The 23,640-nt window shown below is 37.4% G+C and overlaps 1 protein-coding gene across 5 annotated transcripts in view; it reads right to left on the minus strand.

Annotated features, from left to right (window-relative positions):
- Positions 1-1,657: 1,657 nt before the first annotated feature.
- Positions 1,658-23,640, minus strand: part of NAA16 (N-alpha-acetyltransferase 16, NatA auxiliary subunit) — a 63,332-nt gene continuing 41,349 nt past the window's right edge. For 2 of the 5 annotated variants that reach the window (XM_053936687.1, XM_053936685.1), the window contains 11 exons: positions 13,959-14,031; positions 13,550-13,719; positions 13,025-13,181; positions 11,011-11,135; positions 10,315-10,528; positions 8,373-8,566; positions 7,538-7,646; positions 6,941-7,039; positions 6,225-6,368; positions 3,705-3,802; positions 1,658-3,444 (listed from right to left, as the gene is read on the minus strand). In XM_053936687.1, the coding sequence (XP_053792662.1) occupies positions 3,244-3,444; positions 3,705-3,802; positions 6,225-6,368; positions 6,941-7,039; positions 7,538-7,646; positions 8,373-8,566; positions 10,315-10,528; positions 11,011-11,135; positions 13,025-13,181; positions 13,550-13,719; positions 13,959-14,031 (1,584 nt within the window). In that variant the 3' untranslated portion in view covers positions 1,658-3,243. Of the gene's footprint in view, positions 3,445-3,704; positions 3,803-5,452; positions 5,735-6,224; positions 6,369-6,940; positions 7,040-7,537; positions 7,647-8,372; positions 8,567-10,314; positions 10,529-11,010; positions 11,140-13,024; positions 13,182-13,549; positions 13,720-13,958; positions 14,032-23,640 lie in introns of those variants that run through there. The other 3 variants (XM_053936684.1, XR_008429623.1, XR_008429624.1) reach the window with 3 other exon arrangements.

Genomic DNA, 23,640 nt, shown 5'->3' on the forward strand with positions numbered 1-23,640 from the left:
ATCTGCTGGGGGTAGGCAGCAAACCTAAGGTCAAGTCAGAATTGTGCCCAAGCCTTGTTGCACACATATCCCAGCAGTGTTAGTCGTACATCCATCATCATGTATCCAGGAAGCACTGCTGTTACTCCTGTTGTTCTCAGCTCCTCCTTACGTGGTTTCACAGACCCTGTGGAAGGGCACAGCCACATCAGATCCAGACTGAAATGCCAAGCCAGATAGGTAGCTTCCTGCACCAGAGGTGCAACATTTTTGATACCCTGCTAGTCAGTGTGGATAAATCCCGAGCCACGATAGCTCACAGTGCTGGCACGGTGTCCCATGTAGCAGCAGCAACTGCACTGCAGGGAAGAGGAGCTGCCCTGCCTGCTTCAGACCACTGATGCCACACTTACCCTGCACTGGGTTCAGGCCGTTGTCTGATGAACTCATTAACGACCAGAAATCAGAGCAGTCATAACATAAAACATCTCTATCAGTTCAGCAAACTCAATTTAGCTCATGTCTCTGAACGATCTAATGCTGCCAGGCTTGTTTAGATAAACGAGGTCCTGCGTTCTGCCAGCAGCCTTGTGCTACATTTGCATATTTTCCTTCTTTCTGCCTGGACACCTTACGGTAGCAGGTAGTTAGGGTACACAGCATGCCCTGCCCATCTGCAGCGAAGATGAAGTTTGCGTGAGATCAGATTGCCAAGCATTTGTTAGCCCAAGAAGTTCACACCTGCAATGACAGCCCTGAGGAAAACTCAGCAGGCTGCATGCCTCCAGCAGTTCTAAGAGAAAACCAAACCACTCACTGCATGACAGAAGACTCAATTTCCAGAATTCTTTTAAGTTCCTACTGCTCTTAGCCTAGATATAAAAACTATTCATCTACATTATCAAGGAATCCACTGCTGAAGGGGTACCCTGGGTGTTTTTGCTCAAGTCTGACTTCAAGTGTCAAGCTAAACAGCACAGGACTGGATAAGCAGTCCTATCTAGAGTGCCACAGACTTCTTTTGAAGACATGAATTAAATCTCTAGCAAGAGAAGTGTTATCACTAAAAAAAGACAGAAGACACTGTATCACTTCATGTCTTCACCATATGCTGCCAATACTACAGTGGTTCTCAGGTGCTGCTGAGACAAAACAATCCCATTATGGTCCACCTTTCCCTGCCTGAGACATCTTTGAGCAAGTTGTTCCACAGCAAACGGCACATGGTGAATACTTAAGACAAAACTACATCACCACTTCTCAGGGTAGTGCATTACTATCACAGAATCACAGAATGGTTTGGGTTGGAAGGGACCTTAAACACTGTCTGGTTCCAACCCCCCTATCACAGGCAGGGACACCTTCTCTTAGACCAGGTTGCTCAGAACTCCATCCAACCTGGCCTGGAACACTGCCAGGGATGGGGCATCCACAGCTTCTCCAAACAACCTGTGCAAGTGTCTCACCACCCTCACAGGAAAGAATTTCTCCCTGTTATCTGATCTAAACCTACCTGACTGCAGTCTGAAGCCATTACTATTTATAGATACACATCTCAATCTGCTAAATAGTAATTTTTTTCTTAACTACTTACAGAGTTAAAGTTAAACCAGCAAATGTAGCAACTCAATAGAAAAAAATTATGTCCATAAATATGTAAAAATTCCAAACCAAAGGCAAATGTGTACAAAATAATTTATTACAGCATAACATATGTTGGCAATATTTTACAGTGAATTTTCCATTCAACAATTTTAAAATCTAAACAGATGACACACAAAGGAGAATTTTAATTAGAACAGTTTATTTGTCTTAATAAAATCCCCTCTTCATGAACTGGTATTTGCCTTTGAGGGGCTAGTTAATATTACTGAAATTATTTACATTGCAGTGAAATAAAAACAAACCGAGATTGAATAATTCCATTACAGTTTCCAGAAATTTTCTGTACAAGCCACAGTATAATTACGTTTTGATAGCAGTTCATATAGAATGTAAAGCTGTCATGTGATACGTAGCCATTTTGTCTAGCAATGCTATGTTTTAAATAGGTATATTAGATTTAAACTTCCATTTTGATGTGTTGTATATTTAATAGTTAATGCACCAGAATACGAAGTAAGAAAAAGGTTCATTATGATTTGTAGTCAGCCTCTTTGTGCTCCCTTAAACAGTTTTAAAATGTAAAACATATTTCTCTGTTTTGCCTTGCAGCACCTACAGCAATAGCATTTAGGCAGGAGAAATTCTGGAGTATTGGCCATGATACTTAAGTAGACAACTAAGACTTTTAATGGAGGTAATACAGCACACCCACCAGTGAGTTTTTATGATGTAGAGAAAAACTGTATTCTCCTTTACTGTACCTTCTGCGCAAAATTGGAGCAGCTTTTTTCATCATAAGTGCCAATAGGTGAACAGAGGGGGAGAAACCAAAAGGAAGAAGAGGAAAAGGGGAGATGGAACAAAGGACAAACAACAGTATTCAAATTCATTGTCTTCTCAGGGAATTACTTCAGGATATTAAAACTTTAAAATGTTAAACTGACTATAAAATTAAGGAAACAACAGCTATGGAACACAAGGTAGAGGGAATAGTTTTCAAAAAGCCTTAGATATTTGTTGGTTTAGGTTTTTTTACACAAACCTAATCTTCATATCTGTCAACACTGGTTCCATATAAGACACACACCTGATAAAAACATGCAACCCCCCCAATGCTTTCATTGTTCCTGTGCTTCAAAAGAAACCAAACTGACCAAAGATTAAAAAAGAAATCCAACCAAAACAACCCAGAAAAAAAAACCCTAAAGAACAGTAAAGACAAAGAGGGCAATTCAAGCAGCACTTCAGTCTTAATCTGCCAAAAACTCTCAAATGATAATTTATTAACAAGATATGTTCACATATATCTGCATATGTAACAACACTTAAGTGAAAGCAGTCTTTAATATCCATATTATTGTGAGGGAGGGCTGATGATTTATTAAAAGACTTAAACCTGTACAAGTATAAACATGAAAAATGCTGATTAAAGATGTTTACATAAATATTGGCAGTTTTCATTGGGAGGAAAAAAAATCCTAATAGCATACTCCATTTAACTATCCAAATATTTTGTTTTAGATACCTGTTAAAGATATTAAAATACAACCTGGAAAAGTAACCCTGATCTGTATCCAGCCAGCATGTAATGAGAGTCAGAGTTTCATATACATGTGTGTATGTAGGTATACACACACACAGGGGCTTGCACACACTACTTCAGATTTCATTGGACAGCAAATCATGGTTAATGGCCGTGTGATTCACAGATGCAATGCTGCTGTTGTCTTCATTTGTGGCAGGCATGAAGGCAGACGTAAAAGGAAACAGTTTATGACATGCTGCTTGATATTCTTCACATTGAGCATGGCAGCTTCCAAAACTGCCATCAAGCAACGCCTCAAAAACCTTTGTTAATGTCTAAAGAAACAAAAGCATCAGTTAATAAATGCAATTCACAACTGTTTTGTTTTTAAGGGCACATACTGTTAAACAATACTAGTCTCAGCAAACAGGTTTCTCTGTTGGTATTTACGCATCTTTTACTCACGAGAAAAATTTGAAACCTTGTTCTTTCAAGTAATCATTTATCATGGTAAATGAAGCATGCACATTATCCTGCATTAAATTATACACTATTCAAGATCCCACAAGGTGGCTTTACATACTGTATCTTTTACCTTCACATTTTTGTCTCTCATGTTTTTATCCAATCTAGTTGCAACAGCAATTGCTTTTTCTTGTCTTGATTTGTCCAGGAAATACATCATCTTTGCACCTTATCACAAGACAAAACCCACAATGTTTAGTTTTCCTAAATGCCATACCACATATACAGACACAGAACCTGAAAACTTACACATGAACGTGAATTAGACTTCTTACAAGTTTTAATAAACTATATCTTCCTCCCTGATTTGTAACTGGAAACTAATGAAATTAAAGCCATTTTGAAATTTATTAGAAGCATAAGGATTGAATAATACAGGAGACCTGTTCCTGCAAAAGTTACATGCCTCACTTGACTGACAGGTCTTCAGTAGAGAAAAAAAACCCACGGAGTACATTGATGACAAGCCCTTCAAATCAGCAGGCTAAATGAAATCCATCCAACAAATGCAGGAGCAAGTAATTCTCAGAGACACACTGAATTCTCTCTGGAAGTACTGGAGCTAAGTGAACAACAGTTACTAAACAACTGTGGAACTTGGACCAGTAAAAGTTCAGGCCAGTCCACATGGCAGAATACAGGGCCATGGCTGCTCACCTGGAGCTAAGGACACAGCTCAGGTACAAGGAAAGTACAGCACAAGTTTGGTGCTTTGTCTGGACCAGACTACATTGGTGGAAAGGAAAACACTGCATCATGGAACTACACAGCTTCTCAGACCACAAACAGCTCACCAAAACCAGTCTGGGCATCTCTGCAAAATTCTGCTCCTTGTAGCTGCCTTAATCGAAAATCTCATCTTAATGAATGTGCTGGCAATTCATGCACTTTACCCAAGTCTGAAGTCCAAGCCCATTCCACTATGTAATCTACTGCAAAAACCAAAAAGCCTAATCATTTTACTGGAAAAGTTAAAACTCCACATTCTGAATGTTTTGACTGTCTTTTGGTTTTGCTTAACTCATTTCCCCAGTTATTAGTTTTCCCAATTAAATAAAGTTTCCTAGTTGTTACTGCTTTTTATAGGTTTAAGGAAATAAATTGCTAGACTCAATGCAGAGCCATTATTGGTCAAAAAACTTATATTAGCCTAGTCACCCTTGCTTAAAGTTAGGGAGGCTATGGTATAGAAATTGGAAAGAGGTTAGAAGTCTGCTTACACTTCTTAATAGTAATTTTAAGCTCAGAAAGCACTCGTTTGTGCTGTCAGGGTTTAGGTCTTCAGATCTTCACATCTGCAAACTTTAATTATAAAGATAACTGTTCAAGAAACTCAAAAATTGTACAGTAGGTAAGTCAAGTGCCTCAAACCTGTTCCAGCATAAACAGAAGACTGACACACAGCTGAAGTCCTAAAGCTACCAAAAACCTACCCAGTGACTGTAGTGTTTTCCATAACACTGGAGGATCAGAAAATAAGACCTGTAAGCAGCCAGTGAGATGCTCAACAGTATCAAGAGGGGAAGAACACATCTCTAAGAATTAGGAGCAATTGACTGCTGAGATATTTGTACTTGACTTCCCAAATCTTGAGCCTGCTTGCAGGAAAGGGGTACAAGTATTTCTCTAAAAATGCTATCCTGAAACACAGATCTTATAAAAGCCAATGGAATTTTGTGGTATTCTACCTAACCTTCCTTTAGAGCAATGCTCTGAAGCTACCTTCTTCCAGTTATTCTGGACAGATCCTGGGAAACTTTTAAAGACCAGGTGAAGTTAGCACTAAGTACTTGAAGTGCCTGATAAAACTACACTTACTTTTGTTTCTTAACTGCTGGAAATGCATTGTTTTCTCTACCAGCTTATCAAGTCACATCAATATCCAAAAACTTTCTGTAATCATTCAATTTCAATTTCTTTTGACTTAGCTCCAGCAGCTACTTGTGGCTCTTCTACACAGTGTCTGAGTGTCAGATTTCAACATTTTCACTGCTGACCATGAAGCAGAAAAGCAAAGGCTGCATAACAAGTTCATCATGGTACTTTTATTGATGCTGTTGCTACATGATAAAGTTATGAGTAGGAACAGAGACATTCCAGCTGAAAAGAAAACAGGGAAAAGCACTTGCTAATGGAATGGGATTTTGTTTTATATTTTCTAATAATTAAAAAAAAAAAGCTGTAATAGGAAGGATGATAGTGCTTCAAAACTTGAGTATCTATAGTGGTTTGACTGCACTTTTTGAAGGTCAGGAGCAAATTTCTTATTCATCTAATAAAAAAGTGAAGTACGTTTTAAAAGACAGTACAAGCAGACAGAAATGCCCCCCCCAACGCCCTTCCCCCCCACATAAACATGCAATTTTACATCTCATTAGAATTTATGGATGAATTCACAGAATGGTTTGGATTTGAAGGAATCTTAAAGATCATCTAGTTCCACATGCCCTGCCATTCCCAAGGCCACATTACAGTGGACCAGGATGCCCTAAGCCCCATTCAACCTGGACTTGCAGACTGCAGATAAAGATTCTGGATTTACCTCACTTAAATCATCTCCTTTTCAAGAGCATGAAAAAGTAAGACAAACCTGACAGTTGGTGCTGAATGGAGGTAGCATTGTGTTTGAGAAATTCTTCATTAAAACTCTCCAAGTTTTTATTAACAAAGATTTTCTGCATTTCTTGAGTTAGGACCTTGCTCACAATTTCTGGGAGGTTACTATGGTCAGACACTAGAAGATGGAAGGCAGGGGGAGAGAAGCAAAAAAAGCCATTTAAACAACTGCAGAAAACACTGAAACCACACACATCACTGCCGAAAGTCCCAGTTTTAAAATTTATGCACAGAAACACAAATCTCAATCAAAATATGTCAACACAAACATTCCTGGTGCATTTACAGAGGAAACATTCATAAAGGGTGCTCTGTCATGTAAACTTTCTATTACAAGTTCACCACGCAAATTGTTTCAGTCAGAATCATTCTCCTGAATCTGCCACTTATTTTCTTAAATCTTAAGGTTTTCCAGGATCCTTAGAACACTCACTTTTCTGGGAAATCTAGCTAAAATGAGTTGCTGGGTCCACCTGGTGGATTCATGGAGGAAGGTATAATACATACACAGTACAATGGGGAGCACCGCCTATGTTTCCTTTGGTATTGCCATGAAAAAGACCCATTTGTTTTTATTTTTCTTTGTATCAGTTTGTATTTCAAGAGTATACATTACAAAAATATGTAATTACGTTCTTGCAAAATGTAACTTCTTGTATCTTTATAATTACATATTTCCTACACACATACCAGCTTTAGAGAATTTAATCAAGCACTCATGTAGCCATGGGTTATTCCTGTTGATAGCAAAAGCTCTTTTGACAGACTGTAACATTAACAGAAACTTTCCTGTGGGAAGGAGAAAAAAATATTAGGAAATCTAGATTAAGAATACAGAACATTTTCTCTTCATTATTAATTACTGCTTTCTTTAGTAAATCTAATACAAATACTAGAAACATCAGTTTCTATACAGAATTAGAAACAAAGCTTATTTTCCCATTCGAATTGCTTAATAAAACAGATGTTTTTGCTGCTCCAACTCTGGCAACACTGCACAGATGTTACCACCTATTTAGCTTTGGTCTCCTCTTGATAATTAAAGATCACACCACAAATACCATTCCACAGTATTTAAGAGTACATACCACAACGTAATCTGCTCTTAGGGCTTTTTTTGTTTAAGGGTGACTAAACAAAAATGTTATTTATTATTATTGGATATGATGCACACCTCAGCTTCACTCAGGTAAGTATTCCAGATCATTTTTCACTACACTTGGATAACACAAGCTGAACTGAAAGACTAAAATTGTAGAGCAAAAATAAAATTAAGCAGTACTTTACCTTTTCTAAAGTATATTTCAAATGCTAATAAGTGTGTTTCTATATCATCTCCAATAAGATTCTTAAGTGGTATAAGGAACTTAATGGCTTCTTCTAATGGATTTTCTACCTGTTTTAATAAAAGAACAGTGAAAATTATGGCTTAAAATAAATGTCAAATAAAATCCACCAACAGTTTCTGTTATTCAAAGCATTTAAATAATCAGAGGTCAAAGGTGAACTGAAGCTAGCTTTCTGAATTAAACTACAACATAACATTTTTATTTAAACAGCAAGATTTTTTAAAGTGTTTATTCATCATTTCATGTTGACAAAGACAGCAGCATTGCTAATGCTGGCACTTCTTGTGCACTCAGTGCTGTAATTCAGCATTTAGGAAACTATTAAATACAACCAGCTTAGACAACAAGCTTTAAGTTTACTGTGATAATGGAGGTAGTTCTTTGTGCATAGCAAAATACTGGCTCATGCCTTCAAACTTTGTAAATGGCAATATTTCTGTTACTTTTCTCTCTATTCACTGTATGAAAAGCAGATTTCTTCAGGCAAAACACATCTTTTTGTTCAGTATCTATTTTAATGAAGTGTGACCTACTGTTTGGGAAAAAAACTCTGAAATCTAAAGAAAGTAACAATATTAATGTAGAGCTTGGATTTATTGAGGAAAAATACTTCTCTTTAGTATGAAAAAGAGATGGACTACAAAAAAGTATCTCTGAATGCAAAAATGATTTTATAAAAACACCTAGATTCTTTTAGGAGAATCTGATAACAAACCCCTATTATAGGTTTTTTATAATAATCAAGAGAGTTTAACATGAAAGACCATGCTAACCCTTTCCAGTTTTTCAGGAACCAGCTCTTCCCTGGGTCCACTAGTTTCCTCCTCTTCTTCATCTCTCTTTTTCTTTTGATTTTTTTGCTGTCGTTCTCTTTCTGCATGCCTTCTTTCTTCTTCAAGTTTTGCTTTCTTCTGTGCTCTTCTTTGCTTACTGAGCATTTTCTTCAATTCTTTGGCTGAGAGATTTTCTACAGGTTAAAGTAACAGACAGCATAAACTATTTAACTCAAAAATCTTGTTTCTCTCAAACAACACAGGTCATTATGCTTCTCTCCATCTCAATATGGCAAACTTGTAAGTGATTTCCATAACTACCAACACTCACCAGGAGTATCACCACTCCGCAAGTCAACACTGCTGCTGGATTACTATTTACAGCCTAAGAACACTTGATCTTGCATATTTTCTCTTACATGGCTGTTACAGAGACCTCAGTGATTTCAAAGGTTAGCTACATAAAATTGTTACATTAGTCATAGGTTTTACCTTGGAAAATGAGCAATGGTAATACTAAGCTCTCATGTTGACTGTAGGCTCAGCTTGCTTCTAATGCCATCTAGAAATCCAGATGGATTTACACTCCATCTGAAAACATGCTAAACTTGCTATTTTTCATTAGTGTCTGACTAATATACAGCCATGATAACTGCACTGATTTCATGCAAATGCCATGGGATAACTAAATGGAAATTATCAGTTTAGCCAGAATAACACTGCAGCTTCCAGTCTGTTTACTGTGGTTCACTGAGAACAGTATTTTTACTAAATGTGGCAAGGCACAGAAAAATGGGCTCCCAAGGGACTAACACATCTTTTTTGTGGCTATGGCAGCATGACCTCCCTGCTTGGGTCATCCCTATTCTGATGCAGAGAAGCAAGTGTTCTTTTTACCCCATCCACACAGTGCTGCCTTCTCCCACAGATAAACCTACTGGATCCCAATGAGCAGCAGGCGTGACTTCTTAGACACCACCCACCTTTATGATACATTGCTATTCTCTGTGATAGATCCTCTGCCACAAACTAATATTATATACAGAAACAAATTAAGAGTTGGAGAGAAAAAAGGTGCAAGTTCAGCTATTCAAACATGCCTCTTCATTATTTATAGGCAGGTACAGAAAAACTTATTCACCTCAGAATAAAGGTAAGATTTTATTTGCAATATTAAGTGGCATTTTTAGTTTAGCTTCCCTTTTACCCCACGTCAAATATTTTTCCCTTTGCAAAAAGCCAGAAATTAATATCACTGCTTTAGTCAACAGCCACTGCAATGCTGACAGTAACTGCAATTCCACTAAAGGAGAAGCAGCTATTTATCCTAAAATTAAAAAAAAAAAAATTAATAATCTGCCATTGAATCCTCAGATTTCTGAACTACACCCCACTGGATTCCTAAGAATGTCTATTGTCCATTTAATACTAGTTTTAAATAATGTTCTAAATGTATTAATATTGCTAACACATTTACCCATTTATTCTTTGGTCCTTTTTGGTCTTTTGGCTTTTTAGGTTGTGTGAAAAGTGGTAAAACTTCATGCAGTAGTAACTAGTATTGCAATGTAATGAATTAAATACACGAGATCAAAATCAAATTCATGTAATTCAGACTACTTTTCCACAAAATCTATCAATTGCTTCATAATTCATTAGCTAATATTTATCTAATGGCTGAACTGAATCTTATTTTAATGTTCTGAAATGTCACTCCTCCCCAAGTACTCCAGAACTACAGCTAGATTTATTCATGTTCCAGTTCTACAAAGTAATGGGATGTGAACAGAGCAAACTGTAGCCTGTAACCTATGATCTCTTTTCAGTTATTGCAACAGAAAAGAGGAAAAACTTCTGTTCTATTTACTCTGTAACACGTAACTTACTTAGCTTAAGCTTTTACATGTGTCAGACATATGAGCCTTCATTAGAGAGTAGATACCTGAATTCACTTCTTGCTCTTTGCTTTCATTGGTAAGAGGATTATCATGGAGCTTCAAGTAAATTTCAATTGCTGATCGAGCAGCCTTGAAGTAGAAGGCATGTTTCCTGAGCACATCTTCTAATCTCAGAAGGTCTACATAGGCACGGAGTGTCATCTTTCTCATGCAGTACGTGTGGAAGTCAAATTGATCATCTGTTATCTCAAAAAAATGCTTAAAAAAAAAAAACACACTCATTTACTCATCCTTTACTTACTCTTCTTTTTATTAGATAGAGGTGAATAAAGTTACAATTTATATTATTTACAGACAATGTTTAACAGGTATAGACATATTCCTTATAATACTGACTGTTCAAGAAAAGCTATTGGTCAGGAAAAATCTAGGTTAACAAAGGTTATAATGTGATTATTCGAAGACTAAAGTCAACATAAAGTTAATGCAGGAATAGCTGCATAGAAGATATGGTTTTTTATACTGAAACCTTTTCACTTCAGTAATAGTCTTTCATATAATAGCCAGAGAAGACATCTGTTACAAAAAATCATCAAGTATTAACCTGTTGTTAAAAGTCATTATACTAGAAGTTTTATATGCTTCTAGCATACAAAACTGTGCTGATTACATCAACAAATATCTTCATTTGCTTATGAGAAATACTGGGGAAGCAGTGGGTGGTGTTTGCACCTACTTACCCTTTCTACTTCATGACATTTTTTCAAGGCGTCACCGTACTTCCCTAGCCTTTGATAAGCCGCAGCACATTCCGTCTGGAACCACATACACTGCATCTCGTTAAGGTTCTCCATAGCAGAAGTTCCTTCCTGAAATAAGAGTTAAGAAATCAGGTTTTGCTGTTGTAATTTTCCAGCTACGTCTTTCCACTGTGGCTGCTTTCAGGATGTTAGGAGCAAACGATCAATCCTTCAACGTACTTGGAATACAACAGGAAATGAACACCCAGTGACTCGTGATATGCTATGCTCCCCCAGATAGAAAGTAACAGATTGAAATTATTAAAAAAACCCCAATTATTTGAAGATTAATGTCTCAACAGGTTTTTAAGATTAACTCATGCTTGTACACACAGTCTCACTTCTACAATTTGGGGGCACAAAACATTATTTAAAAATATTCCTTGAGTTCAGCAAACAATTTTAGCTGTTTTTTCCTCATCAAGTAAGTGGCATCCACCAGTCTAAAAATCCACCAATATATTCACTGCTTTATCACACAGTATGACAATGACATATTTCTTAGAACTTGTTTGTCTAAATAAGTATAAGATTATAAGATTATAATAAGATTTATACATGATATTTTGACAAGAAAAAAAATCCTAGGATTGAGTCTTTGTAATAGTTGTAATGCTCTAGACTAAGTGAACTGGAAAACATCCCATATATCATTAATATTAGCCATTAGGTTTTCAGAAGAGTCTTTATAGCAGATAAAAGACCCAGTTACATTCAACATTTACTGTTACTGAGGATGATATACTGTCTTTCCAGATGTCTATGATAAAATTCTGTTTCTTACTTTAACACTTCTGACATACAAACATGATGAGTTTTAGTAATCAAATTTTCAATCATTCCTAGAAATACCTAGCAAGCTTGAATCCAATTTTAAGTGTTACCACATCTAGAATTTAGAATAATAAAGGAACCTAATTTATGTACTCCAGGATATCCCACAAAGTAGTCGTCATGTTTAGTTCCATAAATTATATGAAAATCTGATATTTATGAATCCAAATTTTGTCCAATGTCAAAAAAACAGAATTTAAAGTGCTTATCCTATCTTTTAGGGATAGACTCTGTTTTAACAATTTTTTTTTGTGCGTAATACTAGCTTAAAGGAATGAAATGTTCAAGTATAAACTAATTTATGATAATACTAAATCATAATGAGTATAGTACACACTCCCATGCAGCTAGATCAGATGGTACCAAAGGGGAAACAACAAGGTATCCATCAGATGCATTTCAAAAGTGGTATTTTGAAGTATGGCAATAAAAAATACTCCTGGACAACTACCCTCGAACAATCATTTTTTCCAGTATTTAGTGGGTCTAGACACCTGGAGTACTGCATCTGTCTCTGGGGCCCCCAGCACAAGAGGGTCATGGGCCAGTCAAAACAGATTCAGAGAAAGGCCATGAAAAATCAAAAGGCTGGAACCTATCCTGTGACAAAAGACAGAGAGTTGATGTTCACCCTGGAGAAGACCTCACAGCAGCCTGCCAGTATATGAAGGAAGTTCATAAGACGGAAAGGAAGAGACTTTTCACCAGGATCAGTAGCAACATCAACAGGAGCAAAAGATTTGAACTAAAAGAGGGCAGCTTTAAACTGGATGCAAGGAAAAAAATCTTTACTGTGAGCATGTGGCAATTCACTGGACTGTAGTTGCCCCGGAAAGCTGTGGATGCCCTGTCCCTGCAAGTGTTCAAGACTGGGATGGATGCAGCTTTGAGCAACCTGAGATAGCCAAAGATGTCCATACCCATGGCAGTGGCACTGGATTATTCCATCTTTAGAAGGCCCTTTCCAATACAAACCGTTCTATGATTCTGTGTAATTCCTTACCATCTGGCATAAGAGCATTATAATAAAAATGGATATCAATAAAAGGTATTTGATCAAAAGTTATGAGTGAAAAACCACCAGAGGCAAGCAAAACACTTCTTAATCAAAGCAATACACTTGCCCGTGTGAATTTAGAGCACATCTCCTCTGCATCCTTCACCATATTTGCTCGCAGCATGTATTTAGCACATTTAGAATTGATAAATCTGTCTGCAGTATCCAAAGACTGTGCTTCATCCATCCATTTGGCAGCTTCCTTGATGTTACCTACATGCTGTTAGGGAGAAATGAAATAGTTAACTTTCAGTAGAGGCCTGCTATAGACCATCTCCTGAATCTGTATTTGTTATTGGTATTTCTCCATCAGAACCAAAAGTCAGTGTTATTCTCACTCCTCCCACTCCCAGATTTTTTTTCAGAATTACAATTCGCTGTAATTTGTGACTGGCTTTGCAAAACCCAAACAAAGGGGTTTTCATTTCCTTCCTGACAAAACAGTGCCCAAAAAGAAACCCACATGAAAACTGATGCCCATAACAACTGCTAACTGAAATACTACCCACACATTCACACCAGTCTGATGGGTTGATATTTTTTTTTTTTACACACTAGGTACTCCACATGTCCAAATTCCCCTTTTACCTTGTAAATTTTTGCTTTTAAATAGAATAGCTCTATTAATGTTGGAGTGCTTGCAATTGCAGCATTAATGTAATCCAAGGCCAAAGAACACTGGCCAAGTTTGTCAAAGTGCTGTGCCAGGAAATACCGAACCCAAAGCAGTGTTGTTGGGGGCTCTTTCTCTCCATTTTCTGCAACAAAATGGGAAAGGTTACAATAACCAGTAAAGCTGAAGACTGCATTTGAAAAATGAACACAAAAACAAAGCTTGGCAAATTCAGCAAATATTTCTTGCAATGAATTTTTTTTACTAGAAAATATAGTAACTATTTTTTTGCAAAAAGTATCAGCACTTCAAAAAGTTCTTGACAACTCCCATGAACAGTATTAGCAGTTACAGGGTAATTAATGTAAGACCATAGAAACTTACCACATGTACTAAAAAGATCACAAGTTTTCAAAGAGGCTTCATAACCAGTAACAAGTTCCTGGATTGTAGAAACCTAGATATAAAAAACAGTATATGCTTAAGTTTTGCTTTACTATTTTAACAGAAACGAATACATTTTAACAGAAACGAATACACTGAAAAGAATACTTGAGCAAATTAGAGAAACTATACAAAAATAACTACTTAATTTGGAAAAAAAATGGATGTATCTTCACATAGTTTACTTCACCTTTTGCAGGTATTTTGATCACCCATTTTAACTAGTGATGCGGCAGGGAAACGGGTTGATCTCAGGCAGCAGAAAGTATTCAAGTGCATATGATTAGTATCTTATGTAAAAATTCCAAAATGTAACTTAATTTATGCTATTCATTTTTAAGCATTGAAACTGAGCCAATTAAAAGAAAGGTGCTTTGAAAAAGACCAAGCATAAACTTCCCATAACAATGACGAAACAGACACTTCTGTGTTTTTTTGGCAGGTTGATCTATACTATTAATGATTTTGGTTTTGTTTGAAAGGTATTTTTGCCTACAATGCAGGTTCCATCTTTTGACAAAAATCTATACACTGACTGACTGAAGGACAATACTTCCTAAAATCAGACCTTGTCAACAATATTGGTTTTCATTCCTAGGTTTATGACTCAAAACTCATTCAAGCAGTTTCTAACTCACACCATACAGGTCTGACATTCACAGTAAGTACAAATGTTAGGATCTGTGCATTTCATGACAACTATTCCAATTCCAGGTCCATGGCTCAAAAATGCCACTTAGTATTTCTGAACACTTTATGAAGTGCTCAACCTGTTTTGTAGCTGCATTCAAAATATGTCTACCATATCCAGCAAGTAACCAATAAGCCTCTTTATGGAACAAGAACAATATTACAGTAAAAATATGATCTATGTATATACGCCCAAAACACAGAAGGGACTTAAAACATAAGACCTGACAGTAAGCACAGCAGGATAATAGCTACAATCACCATCAGGTGAAAACTCAGGATGGTAAAAACCTAAAACTTCAATGGTTAAAAGTAAGATGATCCTATATTTAACAAGCTGATTGCAAGAGTAAAATAGAATTCTAGGGAGACAGCAAAATTTTAAAAAGCCCAAATTGATAATGCATGCATTCACTTCAAGATACACTTTGGGAGAGAAGGGAGAAGAGAATAAACCTTGTTCCAGAAGATCAAAATATACAGTTTCAAGGATACCACTTTATTTAACTTAATTCAGCACAACAGGCAAAAATGGTTTCAAAGAGAGCAGAGAAAGTGACATGCCCAAGTCTCACACAGCCACTGTAAATATCTCAAAAGTGTAATGAAATGTATAAACATGTACATTCTGGAAAGCTCTGGGCAATTCTCATAAGAAATTAGTTTCAGTAGCAAAATCTCAAAAAATATAATAAAATGTTACTGGACTCCAAAATAACTACAAAGCGATAAAGGAATGTGAAGAAGTCACAAGTAAGTGGATGACGGTAAACAAATGCATTTAGTTGTTCTCTGGCCTGCCTCAGACATCTGTTCACTGGAAGAAATCAACACCCTCAGAAAATATCTGAAGATTCTTTTCTCTAAAAAAAAGTTTAAAAGCAGAAATATCTGCTTCAGGTAGCAGGGTTGCAGTGTGTATATGTAACTGTGTGTTATTTCCTTGCTGATTTTCACTGCAATTTCCAAGTATTCCCAAAGTTATCCTCATCCGGCTGCCACTAACCTCATAATCAGTGAACTGTGCATAAAGGGAGAAAGACTGCTTCATTTCTTGAATAAGCACACCCCACCACAGAATTCTACATATAAATGTTTAAATTACTGCACACTAGGGAGTACAGCTTCATATCTGGACAAAGACCAAGCTACCACCAAAAAGAATGGCATCACTGTCCCTGAGCCACACGTGCCTGGTCCCTGCTTTGGCTGAGTGCTAGTGACTGTATCCAGGGTTACAAGTGATTTCCTCCCTGTTCCACCTCAGTGCAACAATACCCAATTGCTCATTCCATCAGCAGTGGACAGACCTGGGACATCCTTACATGAGGGTCTTCAATCAGCTGACATTAACAGTGAAATAAAATACTCAGTCTTGAGGAGATGGAGAATACCAAGATGTGTTCTGTTGTAAAAGATGCCAAGTTCTTCCAAATTCAGAAGTCTGCAGTGGTTTTGGCTTTTGCAGCTCAAGAAAATACACTGTAATTGTCATTCTAGAAGCTACTATGAGCAATACATTTGGAAACAAGTAATCAATGAAAGCAATAGCTAAGAAAATGCAACTGGAGTAGCTGGGTTATGGCAGACACGCTCAATGAAAATGGCAGTATCTTTCTCCCTTATTTTTTATGTTTATGCTTCAGTCTCTTGCTAGTAATTTAGGAAAATAATTCCAGGTTGGTGTGTCACTTCAGGGAGCAAATGATCTGGAAATATGAACCATAACTTCCGTGTCCATATTAATTGCAAATTTAATTGCAAAATCTGTCTCTTGAATTTGCTATTATTTGTATTCTAGAGTTATCACTGCCATCTTAAAGGCAATAATATTTCACTATTTGTAAAAGCCACAGCATTCGTCATAATTTTATAATTTCCAAAAATTGAGCAGAGGTATCTGGAAATACCATGATACTGATCACAAGCTAATTTCAAATAGATTTATTCTAGGAAACCAGTGTGTTTGTTCTCTTGCCATTGAGTTGGGAAACCTTAAGGTATCACAAAAGTGTAGCTGAAGTCATCAACAAATCTCTCATTTCATTACAAAAAGACTGAATTGATTCCTGGAGTCACCAGTTTCAGAAACCTCTTAATCAAAATTCAAGCTTCAAACCTTTTCATAGGTCACTACCTACACCTTCCATTCATTATGGAGAACAATGAGCTGAGCAGCAGGAATCCTAGGAGGAGGAAATGGGCTTTAGCCTTCTCATTTGCACAAACAAGTGAAGTGCTCATTTTTCCTCCAATATCCTAAAGATTGAAATTGTACATGCTCACAAACCATTATATATTCTTGCTAACTAAATATCTTCCACACTTGGTGGCAGATCAGCCAAAGCCTCCACAAAGGAGGCAATGCTTCCATTCCTGTGCAGTTCATTTCCATTGGAAAGTACAATTTTGTAAGTAAACTTTGAGTAAACATCTTAAAATTAATAGTTGATAAATACAAACAGACTGCAATAAATATAATGCACATACACCTTAATTTATTTAAAAATTTTAAGTAACAAGAATCCAATTGACTTAAATCCCAACTCTAAAATACCCTTTTCTGTGAGCACTAGTTTGTAATTACCTGATTACACCAAGATATGTTTTGTGTCCTCTTTTGTAAGGGACAGCCTAAGGGACTGTTTTCCAGGTAAATAGGTGATGACCAGAATTCTTGTACCATCTTTTGTAGCTATCACAGTGGCACCTATAGGCCAGTCATGAAATTAAAATCTGTGATGCCATATACCAAATAACTCCTGCTACAGAAATTTTTCTTTAGGCAAAAAGAGGCCTATCAAAGGTAAAAACAATACATAAGAACTACAGTAGCCTAAATTTTAGCTTGATTTTTTTTTCTGTATTCCATGTTATTACATGGAATTAAGTTGAATGAAATGACAAATGTGAGGTGAAATACATAATGGAAGACAAACTCAACAGTCCACTACCACAAAGCAAGGATGCAAATTTTTCAAGCAAAAGGCTTAAGTTCTCTGGCTTATTTATGGAATCTAAAAAACTAGATTACATATCCTATTAAAACTATAATAGACTTCTGTTTCAATGACAACCTTCCAAATACCAATACAGTATTTCCTTCAATGAAACAATTGCAAAAAGAGGAATTGAATTATTGTAACGTACTATGAAGCGGTTAGACTTAAGCTGTTTCAACAGTCATTTTTTAAAGACTTAAAGACTTCAGCTTGTTAATTTATCAGTTACAAACACTTCATTTAAGTATTTTTATTTTCAGTTGCTCCTTTTAGAATTCCGTAAGAAGTTACTAGCACTTCCAGCACAAACACAAGTCAAAAGCTACCATATAAAGGCAGTTTGGGAAGCAATCCATGTGTTGACATTTGGCACACGTTTGAATCTCCACCTTTTGATTTCCTGAGGATACATTTCATATGATCTGTTCTGCTCTCAAAGCCAAATGACCAAAAGGGAAACTTTGAATACTGGTACTGAGATGTACACACAATAACCCCCTGCAACGTTTTAGGCTGGGGACGGTGTGGCTGGACAGTGCCCAGGCAGAAAGGGACCTGGGGGTGCTGGTCGACAGCCAGCTGAACATGAGCCAGCAGTGCTTGGTGGCCAAAAAGGCCAAAGGCATCCTGGTCTGCATCAGGAATAGTGTGGCCAGCAGGAGCAGAGAGGTCATCCTTCCCCTGTACTCGGCACTGGTGAGGCCGCACGTTGAGTGCCGTGTCCAGTTCTGGGCCCCTCAGTTTAGGAAGGACATTGAGACACTGGAGTGCGTCCAGAGAAGGCCAATGAGGCTGGTGAGGGGCTTGGAACACAAGCCCTATGAGGAATGCCTGAGGGAGCTGGGGTTGTTTAGCCTGGAGAAAAGGAGTCTCAGAGGTGACCTCATCACTCTCTACAACTTCCTGAAAGGTGGCTGAAGTCAGGTGGGTCTTTCTTCAGGCAGCAACTGACAGAACCAGAGGACAGCCTTAAGATGTGCCAAGGGAAATACAGGTTGGATATTAGGAAAGTCTTTTACAGAAAGGGTGCTAAAGTGCTGGAATGGTCTGCCTGGGGAGGTGGTAAAATTGCCATCCTTGGATGTGTTTAAAAAAAGATTGAATATGGCACTCAGTGCCATGGTTTAGTTGAGGTGTTGGGGCATGGGTTGGACTTGATGATCTTGAAGGTCTCTTCCAACCTAGTGTGTGTTCTGTGTGTTAAGGACAGTCACTTTATTATCTTTCAAGCAGTCCACTGCAGCCTACTCCTAAACAGCAAACAGTGCCTCTAAGAAGATGATGTTGCTGTCTCAGAAAATAGTTTCACCTCAGTGTCAAATCTACAAGCTTCTTAAATATCAGTGACTAATATGGTAGTGTAATATTGTACCTTGATCTTCTAACAGAATTCAATGCATTCTCTAAGTTTGCAACCCCCTTAAGCTGGAGACTCTTCCATGTGGGAAAACTTTGGCTAATCCTTCTCGTAACCTCCTACAAAGGGCTAGAGGAGAAAAACTAGACAACAGTTTTTCAGCAGGTGACATAGCAATGCTTCTCTTAAGCAACTTCTGGGTACTTATTTGGTAGTAATTAGAGCAGATAGGTACTGGAAAAATAAAAATGTCACAAGAATCTCACTTACTCAGGTTCACCTGTCTCACAAAGCTCCTGATCAAAAATATAAGAGAAGGATGATATAGAACAATCATTCTACATTCAAAAGCCATCTAGTATCAGACTGGAAAAAACAGAGAAAGTCTGGGTGCTTCTTATTCCCTACCTATGCAACAGAACTCATTTGAGACATCCAATCCTGAAGTACATCAACCTTCAGTTGCAGGAAAAAGACCTGTAACATTCAGGAATCAAAATTGCCTTGGTGTTACTGAGCAGGTATCTTCCAAGTAGTTAGCAGCCTGAAAGTTTAAACACTAACTATATTTTGGCACAAGGATCGGATATATTCTCTATGGGCAGGCCCTTCATTTCACAGATCGTGCTACATGGAGCATTACTTTCTGAATTTCAATATGCAGATAATTTTAAAGACAACTGTAGCACTTTCCTAAGAAGGGCAATGGTTTGCTGCCAAACTTTTTTCCCTCCTTCAAAAGAAGGGAGTAATTTCACAAGAATATAATCTTATATTGATGAAGCACTTCTACTGTTCTAGCAAAAGGACATCTAATGCAGAAAAGCCTGGAAAAGAGAGGGAAAACAGCTGGGAGGAGGGTATGCTCTTTATGAACTTGCTTATCCTCCACAGGAGGAAGGTATTCTGTGCTGTAAAATAAACAGGATGATTCCTAAAACAGATGGTCTCTAATCTGGAATCTGACAATCTCACTGAGATGGCAGGCAACTTCTTATGATTCAAAGTGTTGATATGGGTGGTCTTCACCACTGAGAAGATGGATTTTTTCACATGGTTCTGAAGCTCTGGAGCAGGAGAAGGAATGCAGAAACCAACCTGCAGAGGCAGTATTTCCTTATGTTGCATTTTCACTTAAGGCAAAACGATGCACACAGGGGACAAAAGAGCATGTGTTCTTGCCCTTCAAGGAAAGGTTATGTCATCTGTCCTTGAAAGTTGGGATTGAACTACCTTTCCGCTTAAGTAGAGAATTCTCCACAGAAGCATCTTTCCTGAAGAAAACTTGTTTCTTGCAGATAATGCATGGTGCTGACAACATTGGTCCTGCCAGTCACAGAAACTGATCCCAAAGCAGCGCTTGCTTTATCAGCAGCAAATCAAACATCTCTGAATCAAGTTAGTACTTATTTTTGAAAAACCAACTCCTCAGATGCAAAAACTCCACTTGAACAGCAGAAAAATATGTCTAAAAGCTGAATAAATCAATCCCTAGATTTACATCTCAAAGTACGAATGAATTTTTCCAGTATCTCCCTTCACTGGCTTTGTTAGTAGTGGTGTTGAAGGTGAAAGCTTTCTGGTTCCACAAGAATAGCGTTCTTTATTGAGGAATATGGAGTTTTGTTGAGTCTGTGACACTGCTTTTCCAGCCCAGCAGAATCCATTAAACTTATGCCTATTTGAGAAATTGAAAAATAGCTGCACTTACCAAAATATCTAAACCATCTGTATCTAGGTATCTCCATACTGACAGATTGAGATACTTAGAAACCATTTGCAAATGGCTTTGCTACAGAGTATCCAAAGGAAACTGATGTTGTGCTGCTTCAAAATATCTAGGAAAAATGGGATACCTAGAGACTGAATGACAAACAGCCTTTTAACAGCAGTTTGAGTGTTATTCTTGTGCCAGAAAACCATGCTGACATTAACAGAAAGTCCTTGTGACCAAATTAGGAATATCTTTCACAATATAAAGAAATATCTAGTGGATGCCCTGAGGCAATACTCTAAATGCCTCTTGGGGAATGGAGAAGCAACAATAAAAATAATCCACAAGAGTCCTATGTCAATACTTGAAGTCTTTGCTACAACAAGATTTTATCTAAGAGAGTAATAAGAAGGTGTACGAAGAGGTATCAGTACCACATCATGCAGAAGTGGTATCAATACACCCTGAATAACACTTATGAGCTTAGTACCAAATAAATTAAAACTAAAAAATATAATGCAGTTGCTAGCTCAGAATTCTGGAGAAGGTTTTTGATGATAACATTTTGAACAGGGTTTGCAGCTGGTCTATGGCACACAGTTAACACCAAACCAAGCCCTTCTTGAGCTTTCTCCAGTATCAGCCCATTTCTGACACAGTGCTAATAATTCACACACACACAAAGCCAGCCAACACAACAGAGCTGAAAGCTGAACCCACAAAAAAATGAAGATTCCCACTATAATAATAAGCTGGTTCCTTGTTCTTCTTTTGATTCTATGGTCTCCACACCATTCTAAACTGAACCTTCCCCAGAAACAGCTTAGCACTAGAAAAAGCTCTGACACAATGACAGCACAAACAAGAATGTCTCCTGCTGCTCACAGAGACACTTTCATAGTCTCCCTGGAAAAGGTTATTTGATGGCTTGTGATGGATGAGCCCGACATACAGCCTGGCAAGGAACTTGTAGTCCCTTCTTGAGAAGGGTCTCTGGAAACACTGTGACGGAGGATCCCAGGTTCAGACTCAGTTAGGCTCTGCCCATATGGGAAATCTGCAATCTGAAGTTCCCATCCCTACAAATGCTGATGCTCAGATGTAAATTTTCAGGCATGTAGAAATACTTCAGAATGGGCACACTTCTGATAATATCTATCTAGCATGGCCCCATCACATTATTAATGGTATTTCAGTCCAGGGCACTTTGACCATACCTTTCCGGATGGCAAAGGGAAGGAAGTTCCAAATAAAGAAGCTGCCAATAGACTAAAAAAAAAAAAAAACCCTCAAATTCCTTAACTACATGGGGGTGAAAAGGGCAGGAAGAAAGGGCAGCTACACTTTTTCTAAAGTGTTTAACTACAGTCTAATGAAGAGAAGAACATCTTCATCTATAGCCAAGAGGTGATTGGCATAAATTGAGATCTACTTTTTATCCAGACAAAGAATAAAACATGCCAAACACACAAGCCAGTGTGCTCCACACAAAAGTTCATGCTCTCCCAATGTGATCTATACAGGAAGGTGTTCACAGACAGCCACCTGAAAAGTTGCATTTCCTATGACTTACAATTCTATATAAATTAATATCTAAGGTCACAGCACCTATAAGCTTAGACAGTTTAGAGAAGAACCAAAAAACTCTGCAGCAAGGCTCAGACTGGTTGATTTTGATTTTTTTCTATAAGCAACATTTCTCCATTATTTAAAAAAATGTCCCATCTATCTGCTTTCAAACATATGATATTAACATTCAGATTTATCAGTGTAAAAAGTAAAAGGTGTAGGGTATGCAAATGACTGAATATTTCCGCTTTCAGTCACAGCACTATACACTAACTTACTTGCAAATGCTTCCTTTGTCTCACTTGAAAAGTTTCTGCTCCACAACTTTTTATATAGCAGACACAGATTTCCCTCATCCAATGTGCTATGAACAAGCCCCAGAAAAATATTCAAATAAATTATTCCAATTGTGAAAGCCTAGTCAGCCTCATACAGACAACTTCCATTGCTTGCATGTTAGGCTAACATCTGAATGCAGTAAAAAAAAGTCACAATCAAAAAATATTCTACAACCTTCACACCATGAAAATCAAACCAGGAAAACAGGGCAAGCAGCCTTTTACTTAACACAAGTCACCTTAAATTTCTTGTTTATCTTTGACATATACAGATATCAAGGATGTAGCTTTACTGTTTTGTGTAACACCCAATGAAATAGTTGCTTTAAAACTAACAGCAATCCACATGTAGGTACATCTCTATTTTCAAATTTATTCAACTGAGCCATCAATACTCCCTTCTGCTTCCCTGAGAAAACGATTTTTAAATGTGTGCATATGCTTATGTTACACAGGGAAAGACAAAAATACATAAATTGCAGAAAAACACACATCTTAGGGTATCATGGTTAGCCACCAACTTCAGCATTTCTCAGTGTGCTGTGGTTAAGCAGACATTTACTCTCAGTAATTTTGCCATAGGGCTACCAGCTTGTAAGGACTGGCTAACTATAAAGCAGTAATTTTGCACTACCATATTTAAAACCATTGGTGCCCAATGCTGCTAGCACTGCTAACAGCTAATCTTGAAATAAAACAAGTGATACTTTTTCTAGTGTCAATAGCACAAATGAACACACAGGCTGTCTGAAACACTAAATTCCAGAAGAAAAAAAGTCCTCCATTTATCCAAGCGAGTCTAGTTTGCATTTGTCATTCAAAATTAACTTGCAACAGCTATTCTGTGTGCTTGCTCTGGTGAAGCAACGTGCCCTTAAAAATAATGCTAGGTAAAAGCATAATCAATTGGAAAATTTATAGCAGCTGTCGTACAATAGAAATACAAACTCAG

Source organism: Vidua chalybeata, chromosome 2, assembly GCF_026979565.1.
Source record: "Vidua chalybeata isolate OUT-0048 chromosome 2, bVidCha1 merged haplotype, whole genome shotgun sequence".
Lineage (NCBI taxonomy): Eukaryota > Metazoa > Chordata > Aves > Passeriformes > Viduidae > Vidua > Vidua chalybeata.